Below are 11582 nucleotides of genomic sequence, written 5' to 3' on the forward strand. Positions count from 1 at the left end.
TGGCAAACATATCCAGTAAGCCCCCACCCCACCTGATCTCTTTGAAAAGGAATAGTCCTGAAAAGTACAGATTAGGATTTGTGATTGTGTGCATAGCCTCAATCAGGTCTCTCATGTTTGTCTGTGTGGAGAAAGAAAACAACAAGGGAAAAGCCCCCGTCAACACCAAACTACCACTGCACCGCCACACCCCTCATCCCATCGAATCACTCCCTGACCCATCACCGGCTCAACTTCAAGTGACATGAGCTCCTCCATTCCGCTTTACTTTGAGTGGTGTCAGACCATTCTCCATTCTGGATAAATAATTGATCAGCCAGAAAAAAACATCAAAGGGGATTGTTCGCTTCAAAGGGAATAGGGATCTCTCTCTGACTCTCACCCTCTAGTTCCTATATGGAGAACAGGGAGTTGTTTCTATATGTGTGCATATGGACGCGCACACACACACACATACATATTGCAATCCAACCTGCTCAGGATTCTCATCAAGACATCTGCATCTCCTGCCATGCTAACGCTTGCTCTCTCTCTCCTTTTCTCACGCTCGCTCGCTCTCCTTTTCTCACGCTCGCTCGCTCTCCCTTTCTCACGCTCGCTCGCTCTCCCTTTCTCACGCTCGCTCGATCTCCCTTTCTCACGCTCGCTCGATCTCCCTTTCTCACGCTCGCTCGATCTCCCTTTCTCACGCTCGCTCGCTCGCTCTCCTTTTCTCACGCTCGCTCGCTCTCCTTTTCTCACGCTCGCCCGCCCTTTTTCGCCCTTTCTCACGCTCGCTCGCCCTTTCGCCCTTTCTCACGCTCAGCCCTTTCTCGCTCGCTCGCCCTTTCGCCCTTTCTCACGCTCGCTCGCTCGCCCTTTCTCACGCTCGCTCGCTCGCCCTTTCTCACGCTCGCTCGCCCTTTCTCACGCTCGCTCGCCCTTTCTCACGCTCGCTCGCTCGCTCGCCCTTTCTCACGCTCGCTCGCTCGCCCTTTCTCACGCTCGCTCGCTCGCTCGCCCTTTCTCACGCTCGCTCGCCCTTTCTCACGCTCGCTCGCCCTTTCTCACGCTCGCTCGCCCTTTCTCACGCTCGCTCGCTCGCCCTTTCTCACGCTCGCTCGCTCGCCCTTTCTCACGCTCGCTCGCTCGCCCTTTCTCACGCTCGCTCGCTCGCCCTTTCTCACGCTCGCTCGCCCTTTCTCACGCTCGCTCGCTCGCCCTTTCTCACGCTCGCTCGCTCGCCCTTTCTCACGCTCGCTCGCCCTTTCTCACGCTCGCTCGCTCGCCCTTTCTCACGCTCGCTCGCTCGCCCTTTCTCACGCTCGCTCGCTCGCTCTCCCTTTCTCACGCTCGCTCGCTCTCCCTTTCTCACGCTCGCTCGCTCGCTCTCCCTTTCTCACGCTCGCTCGCTCGCTCTCCCTTTCTCACGCTCGCTCGCTCGCTCTCCCTTTCTCACGCTCGCTCGCTCGCTCTCCCTTTCTCACGCTCGCTCGCTCTCCCTTTCTCACGCTCGCTCGCTCTCCCTTTCTCACGCTCGCTCGCTCTCCCTTTCTCACGCTCGCTCGCTCGCTCTCCCTTTCTCACGCTCGCTCGCTCTCCCTTTCTCACGCTCGCTCGCTCTCCCTTTCTCACGCTCGCTCGCTCTCCCTTTCTCACGCTCGCTCGCTCTCCCTTTCTCACGCTCGCTCGCTCTCCCTTTCTCACGCTCGCTCGCTCTCCCTTTCTCACGCTCGCTCGCTCTCCCTTTCTCACGCTCGCTCGCTCGCTCGCTCTCCCTTTCTCACGCTCGCTCGCTCGATCTCCCTTTCTCACGCTCGCTCGCTCGATCTCCCTTTCTCACGCTCGCTCGCTCGCTCTCCCTTTCTCACGCTCGCTCGCTCGCTCTCCCTTTCTCACGCTCGCTCGCTCTCCCTTTCTCACGCTCGCTCGCTCTCCCTTTCTCACGCTCGCTCGCTCGCTCTCCCTTTCTCACGCTCGCTCGCTCGCTCTCCCTTTCTCACGCTCGCTCGCTCGCTCTCCCTTTCTCACGCTCGCTCGCTCGCTCTCCCTTTCTCACGCTCGCTCGCTCTCCCTTTCTCACGCTCGCTCGCTCTCCCTTTCTCACGCTCGCTCGCTCGCCCTTTCTCACGCTCGCTCTCTCCCTTTCTCACGCTCGCTCGCTCGCTCTCCCTTTCTCACGCTCGCTCGCTCGCTCTCCCTTTCTCACTCCCTTTCTCCGCTCGCTCTCCCTTTCTCACGCTCGCTCGATCTCCCTTTCTCACGCTCGCTCGCTCGCTCTCCTTTTCTCGCTCGCTCGATCTCCCTTTCTCGCGCTCTCTCTCCCTTTCTCTCGCTCGCGCTCGCTCGCTCTCCTTTCTTCTCTCGCTCTCCTTTCTCGCTCGCTCACGCTCTCCTCCCTTTCTCACGCTCGCTCCCTTTCTCACGCTCGCTCTCCCTTTCTCACGCTCGCTCGCACTGTCGCTTTCTCACTGCTCGCTCTCACTCTCTGCTTTCTCACTGTCACGCTCGCTCGCTCTCCTTTCTTTTCCCTTTCTCGCTGCTCTCCTTTTCGCTCGCTCCCTCGCTCGCTCTCCTTTTCTCACGCTCGCTCGCTCGCTCTCCTTTTCTCACGCTCGCTCGCTCTCCTTTTCTCACGCTCGCTCGCACTGTCGCTCGCACTGTCGCTCGCACTGTCGCTCGCACTGTCGCTCGCACTCGCACGCTCTCCTTTTCGCTCGCTCGCTCTGCCTCACTGTCGCTCGCTCTCCTTTTCGCTCGCTGTCCTTTTCGCTCGCTCGCTCTGCCTCACTGTCGCTCGCTCTCCTTTTCGCTCGCTCGCTCTGCCTCACTGTCGCTCGCTCTCCTTTTCGCTCGCTCCCTCTGCCTCACTGTCGCTCGCTCTCCTTTTCGCTCGCTCTCCTTTTCGCTCGCTCGCTCTGCCTCACTGTCGCTCGCTCTCCTTTTCGCTCGCTCGCTCTGCCTCACTGTCGCTCGCTCTCCTTTTCGCTCGCTCCCTCTGCCTCACTGTCGCTCGCTCTCCTTTTCGCTCGCTCTCCTTTTCGCTCCCTCCCTCTGCCTCACTGTCGCTCGCTCCCTCTGCCTCCAGCTCGCTCCCTCCCTCTCCCTCGGCCTCCAGCTCGCTCATCCCCCCCCTTCCAGTTCGCTCCCCACCCTTCCAGCTTTCTCCCTCCCCACCCTTCCAGCTCTCTCCCTCCCCTTCCCTTCCCCCCCTCCCTTCCCCTCCCTCCCCACCCTTCCAGCTCTCTCCCTCCCCACCCTTCCAGCTCTCTCCCTCCCCACCCTTCCAGCTCTCCCTCCCCACCCTTCCAGCTCGCTCGCTCTCTCGCTCTCCTCCAGGTCACTCTCTCGCTCTCCTCCAGCTCGCTCGCTCTCCTCCAGCTCGCTCGCGCTCGCTTGTGCAACTTCCAGCCCGCTCGCGAGCCCTCCAGCCCGCTCTCGCTCGCCCGCCCTCCAGCTCGCTCGCCAACCCTCCGGCCCGCTCTACCGTCCGCTCGCTCGTTCTCCCGCCTGCCCGTTCTCCCGCCCTCTGTAGTTAGTTCAAAGTTGAGTTGATAGATGTCCTTGTGTGGTTTCAGACTGAATACAACATGTGTTATGAGTTTGTTATTGCTCAGTGATGTATCTCTTTCCCCACTTGACTTTCTGGACCTTGAAAACAATGCTGTCATATCTGTTTCAACCCGTCTGATCTGAAATCTCATTCTCTTCCCTTTTTCCCCCAGTTTTTCTTCCTTCTAACTATCAGGCTCTTCCACTCCGTGTCTGTACAGAGGGGGATGTCTGTTATCTAACTGCTCTGTCTACCAATCTACCAGGTGTGTATTCATTACACCCTGTGCATGTTTGTGTTTGTGTGCACAGTTATGTGTATGACACTTGATGTACTGTATCCTTACTCTCATTTGTTACGTGATCAACTCCCTTTATCATTCCACCATCCATTATTGATACCAGTGTTTGACAATGACATAGGCTATACATAATTTTGTGTCTGTTTACGGAAGCTCGTGATGGGAACAGTATCATAGGCATGGTTGGCAAGTCAAGTTGGAGCATGCACATCTTGGGTGTATGCCTGTGGAAATGTACAGTGTGTGTCTTCCACATGCATCAATGCTGGGCATGTACATGTACTGGAAATCAGCAGTTGCGTTGATGGCACTACCAGGTGAAGTAAGTAAGACAGACATTTGTGGAGGAAAATCACCTCATCCTGAACCACCGCCAATTGTATATTTTGAAGATTGTTTGGTTGCAATTGTGTGCAATGCTCATCCATGTTTTGACACTTATGTGGGACTGTGTATTTGGCTCATACCCTTGGAACATACCCTCATTTCCCTGTAATTGGTGTTACAATCACAACACAATTGAATGAAGTGTTTTTAAAAAATTGTATTCTTCTGTTTTCATGGGCATCTTCGTGTTTGGTAGAATACAGCCATCAAGCAACTTTGTCAGACAGGTTGACTGTCTGTAATGACCTGGTGACCCTCTCCTTCTCTCCATCCCCTCCCTCCCTCCTGACCTCTGACCTACCTATTAAAGCTCAGCTCAGTCCAATCTAGCCCTGCTCCCCTGACTCAACTTCCGGCCACCCTCAGCCATGGAGGACTATGAGGTGTGCTCGGCCGCCAGTATTCTGGCTTCGGTGAAAGAGCAGGAGGCGCGTTTCGAGCGTCTGACCCGGGCGCTGGAAGAGGAGCGACGCAACGTCTCCCTGCAGCTGGAGCGTTCCAACATAACAGCCGACAGGCTGGGAGGGACTGGGCCTAATGCTAACCTGCCACCCAACAGCCAACCCCTGGCCTGGCAGCAGGTGGTGATGCAGGTAAATCATGCCAGCACGCACCGCCTGCCCGTCCCCCTAACACCCTGCTTACTCCGACTATCTAGTCCCCCTCCATTTGAGCTGCTCTGGCTGCTCTCATTCCATCGCTCTACACCACCATATGTATTTGGTGCATTGCTCTCGAGGCGACGTGTTGTGACGCCATCTCTTTCTCCTGGGCGGCTGGCAGCTGATCCAAGCCCTTATGTTATTCCTGATCTGTTGTGCTCCCTGGATAGTGATGTAATCATTACAATGTGATGTGGTGATCCCATCTCCTTCTACCCAGTGCTCTTTTGATATTGTTTTGTGGTCTTGCTGCTGATTGGATCGTGTCTGTTCATACAATTCTGCCTGTGGCTGAAGGACGTTTTGGTGTTGGTCGGGCCTTGGCTGGGCCTTGGCTGGGCCTGGGAGTGGAGTACGGATCTCTCTGGCTGGGGGTGTGTGAAAGGAGATGTGAAGTGAGGCAGACATGATCCGCTGAAATGTCATCGAAATGCCCATTTGATTTACAGTACAGAGCAAAATCCCGCATGAACAGACCAAGGGAGGGAAATGTTACTGCCGCCATTTCCTCTGTCATTAAATCTTAAGGTCAAGTGTTAGATCTCATACAGAAAGAACACTATTGCTGACGGTCTTGGTTTTGAAACCAAATGATTAGGAACAGGTATAGGTGTGTACTAACCCTTGCGGATGGGCATTTCCATGCATGCACTGCTTTTAGAATTTTCTACCCAAAATGTATTTCTTCTTCACAGATTGTGCCAACGTTAATTTCTCTGGCTCGTTGCCATTTTAGATGGCATAAGGGATGAGTAAGTCTCAAGCATGGCAGCCCAGCCCATCACTCACGGCTGGCTAACTGCTGTGGCCCGTCACCGGTCTCTCTGCATCGTGGGGTCAATTGGGTGGAACAGGCCGCACCACACAGGCCCGCTCAACGTTTTACACACCCCACCACTCTTTAAACGTAGCTCATTCACAGTGAACCTGTCTGGACCGCTCGCGCCAAACCGCTCGTAAACACTGCAGCAAATTGGCTGGGCCGCAATGACCTTTTTAGTAAATTTTTTTTAAATATATTTTGTTGTACTGTTTCGGTGAATAACCATGATTTAATCATCCACATGTAATTAATTACCTGGTGGAATGGATTGCGGAGGACGGGAGTGTTGATCATCATTGTGGTTCGGCTGCTCCGCCGTCTGCCCCAAGGGCTGCAGAAGGCACCTGCATGCTTGGCTTGGCAGCAAAGCTGGCTCATCCTGAGGAGCGCTATCTATTTATTTATTTATCTGGCTGGCTGAACCATGGACGGAGCCGACGTTGCACCAGGAGGTTGTACGGTGCGTTGGGAAAGTATTCAGACCCTTTGACTTGTTCAACATTTTGATTATTCTAGAATATATATGTTTTTTTCCTCATCAGTCTACACGCAATACCCCATAATGACAAAGTAAAAACAGGTTTTTAGACATGTTTGCATATTTATTACAAATAAACTGAAATCACATTTACATAAATATTCAGACCCTTTACACAGTACTTTGTTGAAGCACCTTTGGTACCGATTATAGCCTTGCGTCTTCTTGGGTATGACGCCACAAGCTTGGCACACCTGTATTTGGGGAGTTTCTCCCACTCTTCTCTACAGATCCTCTCAAGCTCTGTCAGGTTGGATAGGGTGAGTTGTTGTACAGCTATTTTCAGGTCTCTCCAGAGATGTTCAATTGGGTTCAATTCCGGTCTCTGGCTGGGCCTCTCAAGGACATTGAGACTTGTACCAAAACCAGTCTTGCATTGTCTTGGCTGTGTGCTTAAGGTCGTTGTCCTGCTGGAAGGTGAACCTTCACCCTAGTCCGAGGTCCTGAGCACTCTGGAGCAGATTTTCATCTAGGATCTCTCTGTACTTTGCGCCGTTCATCTTTCCCTCTCCTGACTAGTCTCCCTGCCCCTGTAAAACATCCCCACAGCATGATGCTGCCACCACCATGCTTCACCGTAAGGATGGTGCCAAGTTTCCTCCAGACGTGACGCTTGGCATTCAAGCCAAAGAGTTCAATCTTGGTTTCATCAGACCAGAGAATCTTGGTTCTCATGGTCTGAGAGTCTTTAGGTGCCTTTTGACAAACTCCAAGCGGGATGTCATGTGCCTTTTACAGAGGAATGGCTTCCGTCTGGGCACTACCATAACGGCCTGATTGGTGGAGTGCTGCAGAGATGGTTGTACTTCTGGAAGGTTCTGCCATCTCCACAGAATAACGGTGGAGCCACCATTGGGCGCTTGGTCACCTCCCTGAGCAAGGCCCTTCTGATTGCTCAGTTTGGCCGGGTGGCCAGCTCTAATAAGAGTCTTAGTCGTTCCAAACTACCATTTAATAATGATAGAGGCCACTGTGTTCTTGGGGACCTTCAATGCTGCAGAGTTATTTTTGTACACTTCCACAGATCTGTGCCTCGGAGCTCTACGGATAATTCCTTTGAACTCGTAGCTTGGTTTTTGCTCTGACATGCACAGTCAACTGTGGGACCTTTATATAGACAAGGGTGTACCTTTTCAAATCATGTCCAATCAATTGAATTTACCACAGGTACACTCCAATCAAGTTGTAGGAACATCTCAAGGATGATGAATTTCAAGTGTCATACTTACGTAAATAAGCAATTTCTGTTTTTTATTTTGAATAAATTAACAATCATTTCTAAAAACCTGTTTTCGCTTTGCCATTATGGGGTATTGTGTGTAGACTGAAATTAATGTAATCCATTTTAGAATAAGGCTGTAATGTAACAAAATGTGAATAAAGTCAAGGGGTCTGAAAACTTTCCTGGATGCACTGGAGGATGGAGAATGGAGGAATGTACCCTGCTCTCTGTTGGACAAAGTAAGGCATCCAACTCTCCTAACCTTTCCGCTTGCAGACCCCCCCCTGCGCGCGCACACACACACACACACACACACACACACACACACACACACACATCCATCCCCTCTCTCCTCCCTGCATGATGGATTAAATGGGCCGGGGGTCAGCAGCCTTTTGCTCGGGGGCTCCCAGTCGTCAGCGAAGGGGTAGCAATCGATGGGCCCATCTGTTATTTAGAGTTTGGGTCAGAGAGGAGAAGCAGTCAGTCTGATTAATGGAACACCGAGTACATTCTTAATAAAATTGATTTAGACAGAGCTCTCTCCAACTCCAGAGAGGGGTTGGGCTCTATAGCTAGCAGCTGCCACTGTTTTCTGCCCTGCCTTGTTGTTCTCTTGTTCTGCTGTTTTCGATGCAAGCCTTTGACAAGGTGGTACCAAACTTTCCAAAATTCATGACCAAAATGGTTTATACTCCTCAAACTCAACTCTTGTCCTCAAAGCCAGTTCCACTGAAGTTTTTTCATTTGTTCCCTCTAATCAGGTTCTGATTTAGACCTGGGACACCAGGTGGGTGCAATTCATTATCAGGTAAAACAGAAAACTAGCAGGCCTCTGGAATCTCGGAGGGTAAGAGTTGATGCTTGTACGAACGCAATGTCAGCAGTGGGTTATTGGGATCCCCAGAGTAGACAGAGGTTTGTAAAGACTGTCTGATCATCAGGTGAGAGGGGAAAGAGACCCACCCTGATCCTGCTGTTCACAGGTGTGTTTGATCATCCTCTACTGGTGTGTCTGAGCATCCTCTACTGGTGTGTTTGATCATGCTCTACAGAGCTCCTCTGTATGATTCCCGAGTCTCCTGTAGAGCGTTAGATCAGCATGGTGGTCAAACAACACAAACATGAAATAATTCACTGCTTTTGGGTTTAGCTAGCATCTACATCCCTATTTAGCTGGCTGGCTTTAGCTGTTCACTGCTACATGAAATCAAATCCAGTTGTATTGGTCACATATACACATATTTAGCAGATGTTATTGCGGGTGTAGTGAAGTGCTTGGGGTAATGGACAGACAAAACAACATGATCCAGTGTGGTGAGTTGTTACTTCATGAGGAGTTTATGTTATCGTCACGTGCTGCGTTACAGTCGATGTGGATCAGGAATGTTATGGGTGGAAATATTTAACACCCGTCAGCCGATTTCCCAAGACATATTTCCGAAGACTTTTTGATCCTCACTCATCATGATTGAACACTTTACTGAAGCGCTATGTGCTGTGTTTTTTTTAATGGTTTCTTCTCAAGAATATCAAGACAATGCTGTCAGACGGCGTATAATGGAATAATCGACTAGGAATCACTGACACGAAGCATGTCTTTCAGTCCTCTCTCACATGTTCGACCAGTGACCAGGGACACACTAAAACCATGTGTGCTTTCCAAATGGCACCCTATTCCCTTTCTAGTACACTACTTTTGACCAGGACCCTATAGGCCCTGGTAAAAAAAAAAAGTGCACTATGTAGGGTGCCATTTTGGACACAGTCCATGTCGGTTTCTCCTGCTTTGGTAAATAGATATTTGCCTGGAGCAGTCTCATCGAGGCGTGAAAGGTCAAGTGGTGACACATGGAGACCCTCTGAGAATGGTGCCTGTCAGACAGCACTCAGTGCCCACCCCTTTCTGTCTGGCCTAGTCTACAGAGATGACCTCATTTCATTAATACTACACTATGGCCTTGTTTGGCTCAGTTGGTATGACCCTGAAGAAGACACAGTGATGCTGAAAAGTTGGTGTTTTACTGGGAGTTTAATTATATCGTGTGTCACTCATTTATTTTTAAGACCGATACTAACAACGCTAGTGTCGGCCTTCATCTAGGAACACCAACCGTCCAACACAGAGCTCATCTCTATACACACACACACCCACAAATAACAGAAATACTGAAGATGGCTAAATCCCAGATAACGTTAACATGTACATCCTTTCGCTATGTAGTGTTTGATCTGGTTTAGTATTAAGACGGTATAGCTCGTGAGATGGGCTGGGGCAGGGTGCACTACCGACTGACTACCCTGCAAATGTTGTGTAGCTTTCAAAGGCATGTGAGATTCCATTAGAGCAGGTGACCAAACTTTTGACTATCTATGGGCCATTTTTTTTATATAAGTAAAACAATTTAGCTGACATGGGCTAATTGATCTGGACATTTCTTGCAAGTTATAAATAACTCTAAGGTGTGCATTGACTGACATGACAAGAGGAACTGATGATGCACTACCCAATTTTGAAATTGCACCTTGTGCATTCTGCTATTACAACTTTCAGGAGTAAGTTTAAAGCCAGACTGAGTTACTTAAAACCTCTAGGGTACGTGGGACGGTAGCGTCCCACCTCGTCAATAGCCAGTGAAACTGCAGGGCGCCAAATTCAAACCAACAGAAATCCCATAATTAAAATTCCTCAAACATGCATGTATTTTACACCATTTTAAAGATACACTTGTTGTAAATCCAGCCACCGTGTCCGATTTCAAAAAGGCTTTGCGACGAAAGCAAGCCAAATGATTATGTTAGGTGAGTGCCTATTCACAGAATAGCACAGCAATTTTTCCAGACAAAAAGAGCATTCACAAAAAGCAGAAATATCGATAAAATTAATCACTAAACTTTGATGATCTTCATCAGATGACACTCATAGGACTTCATGTTACACAATACATATATGTTTTGTTTGGTAAAGTTCATATTTATATCAAAAAATCGGAGTTTACATTGGCGCGTTGTGGTCAGAAATACATCGTCTCAAACAAACATCCGGTGAAAGTGCAGAGAGCCACATAAAATGACAGAAATACTCATCATTAACATCGATAAACTATATAAGTGTTTTCATGGAAATATAGATAAACTTCTCCTTAATGCAAACGCTGTGTCAGATTTCAAAAATGCTTTACGGCGAAAGCACACTTTGCGATTATGTTAGCTGGCCACAGAAACGCATGCAGCCATTTTCCAGCCAAGGAGTGTCACAAGTCAGAAATAGCATTCAAATTAATCACATACCTTTGATCTTCATCTGGTGGCACTCCCAGGTCTACATGTTAGACAATAAATGTTTGTTTTGTTTGATAATGTCCCTCTTTATGAGCAAAAACCTTTTTTGTTCGCGTTTTGTCCAGTAATCCGAATGCAGAAGGCGCGTGCATTAATTCCAGGATGAAAGGTTTTAAAAGGTACAGTAAAAGTTAGTAGAAACATGGATAGGCTTTCAATGGAAAAACAGCCTTTCAAAATAATAGTACTTCCTGGTTGGATTTTCCTCAGGTTTTTGCCTGTCATATCAGTTCTGTTATACTCACAGACATGATTTTAACAGTTTTGGAAACTTTAGAGTGTTTTCTATCCAAATCTAATTATATGTATATCGTATGTTCTGGGACTGAGTAGCCGACAGTTTAATTTGGGCATGCTTTTCATCCAAAATTCCAAATGCTGCCCTCTACCCTAGTGAAGTTAAATGTTTATTTATTTTATTTAAAAATTATTTGGGGGGGGGGACCCCCAAGCCCCCGCTGACCACTCTGGGGGCGCGCCCTACAGTTTGGGTACCACTGCTTTAGAGGAACAGTCCATCCTTTGATCTCAGTGTGGTCTGTGGGTGAGATGGGCCTCAGTCTGGTCCGGTGATGGCGCCGCATCACTCTTCACACACATATACACACACACACCCTCACTGGCCATGCCACAATGGACACAAAGGCCCCGAGCACAGTGCTATAGCATTCGCAGGCAGACATATCCCTCACTGGCAGAGCCTAGGAGCCCCCCGACTTCTCGTAAATCACTTGCCTAACAATGAACCTCAGTCCCCTCCATACAATTCCTCCTA

The 11582-nt window shown here is 49.7% G+C and overlaps 1 protein-coding gene across 7 annotated transcripts in view; it reads left to right on the plus strand.

Moving 5' to 3' along the window:
* LOC112248640 (ARVCF delta catenin family member) overlaps positions 1–11582 on the plus strand; it is a 240150-nt gene that overhangs the window by 113320 nt on the left and 115248 nt on the right. For 2 of the 7 annotated variants that reach the window (XM_024417829.2, XM_024417833.2), the window contains exon 1: positions 4514–4813. The exons of 2 other annotated variants lie outside the window; for them this stretch is intronic. In XM_024417829.2, the coding sequence (XP_024273597.1) occupies positions 4589–4813 (225 nt within the window). In that variant the 5' untranslated portion in view covers positions 4514–4588. Of the gene's footprint in view, positions 1–4509; positions 4814–11582 lie in introns of those variants that run through there. 3 more of the 7 variants (XM_024417827.2, XM_024417828.2, XM_024417831.2) reach the window with 3 other exon arrangements.

The sequence above is a fragment of the Oncorhynchus tshawytscha genome, linkage group LG04 (assembly GCF_018296145.1).
Source record: "Oncorhynchus tshawytscha isolate Ot180627B linkage group LG04, Otsh_v2.0, whole genome shotgun sequence".
Taxonomy (NCBI): domain Eukaryota; kingdom Metazoa; phylum Chordata; class Actinopteri; order Salmoniformes; family Salmonidae; genus Oncorhynchus; species Oncorhynchus tshawytscha.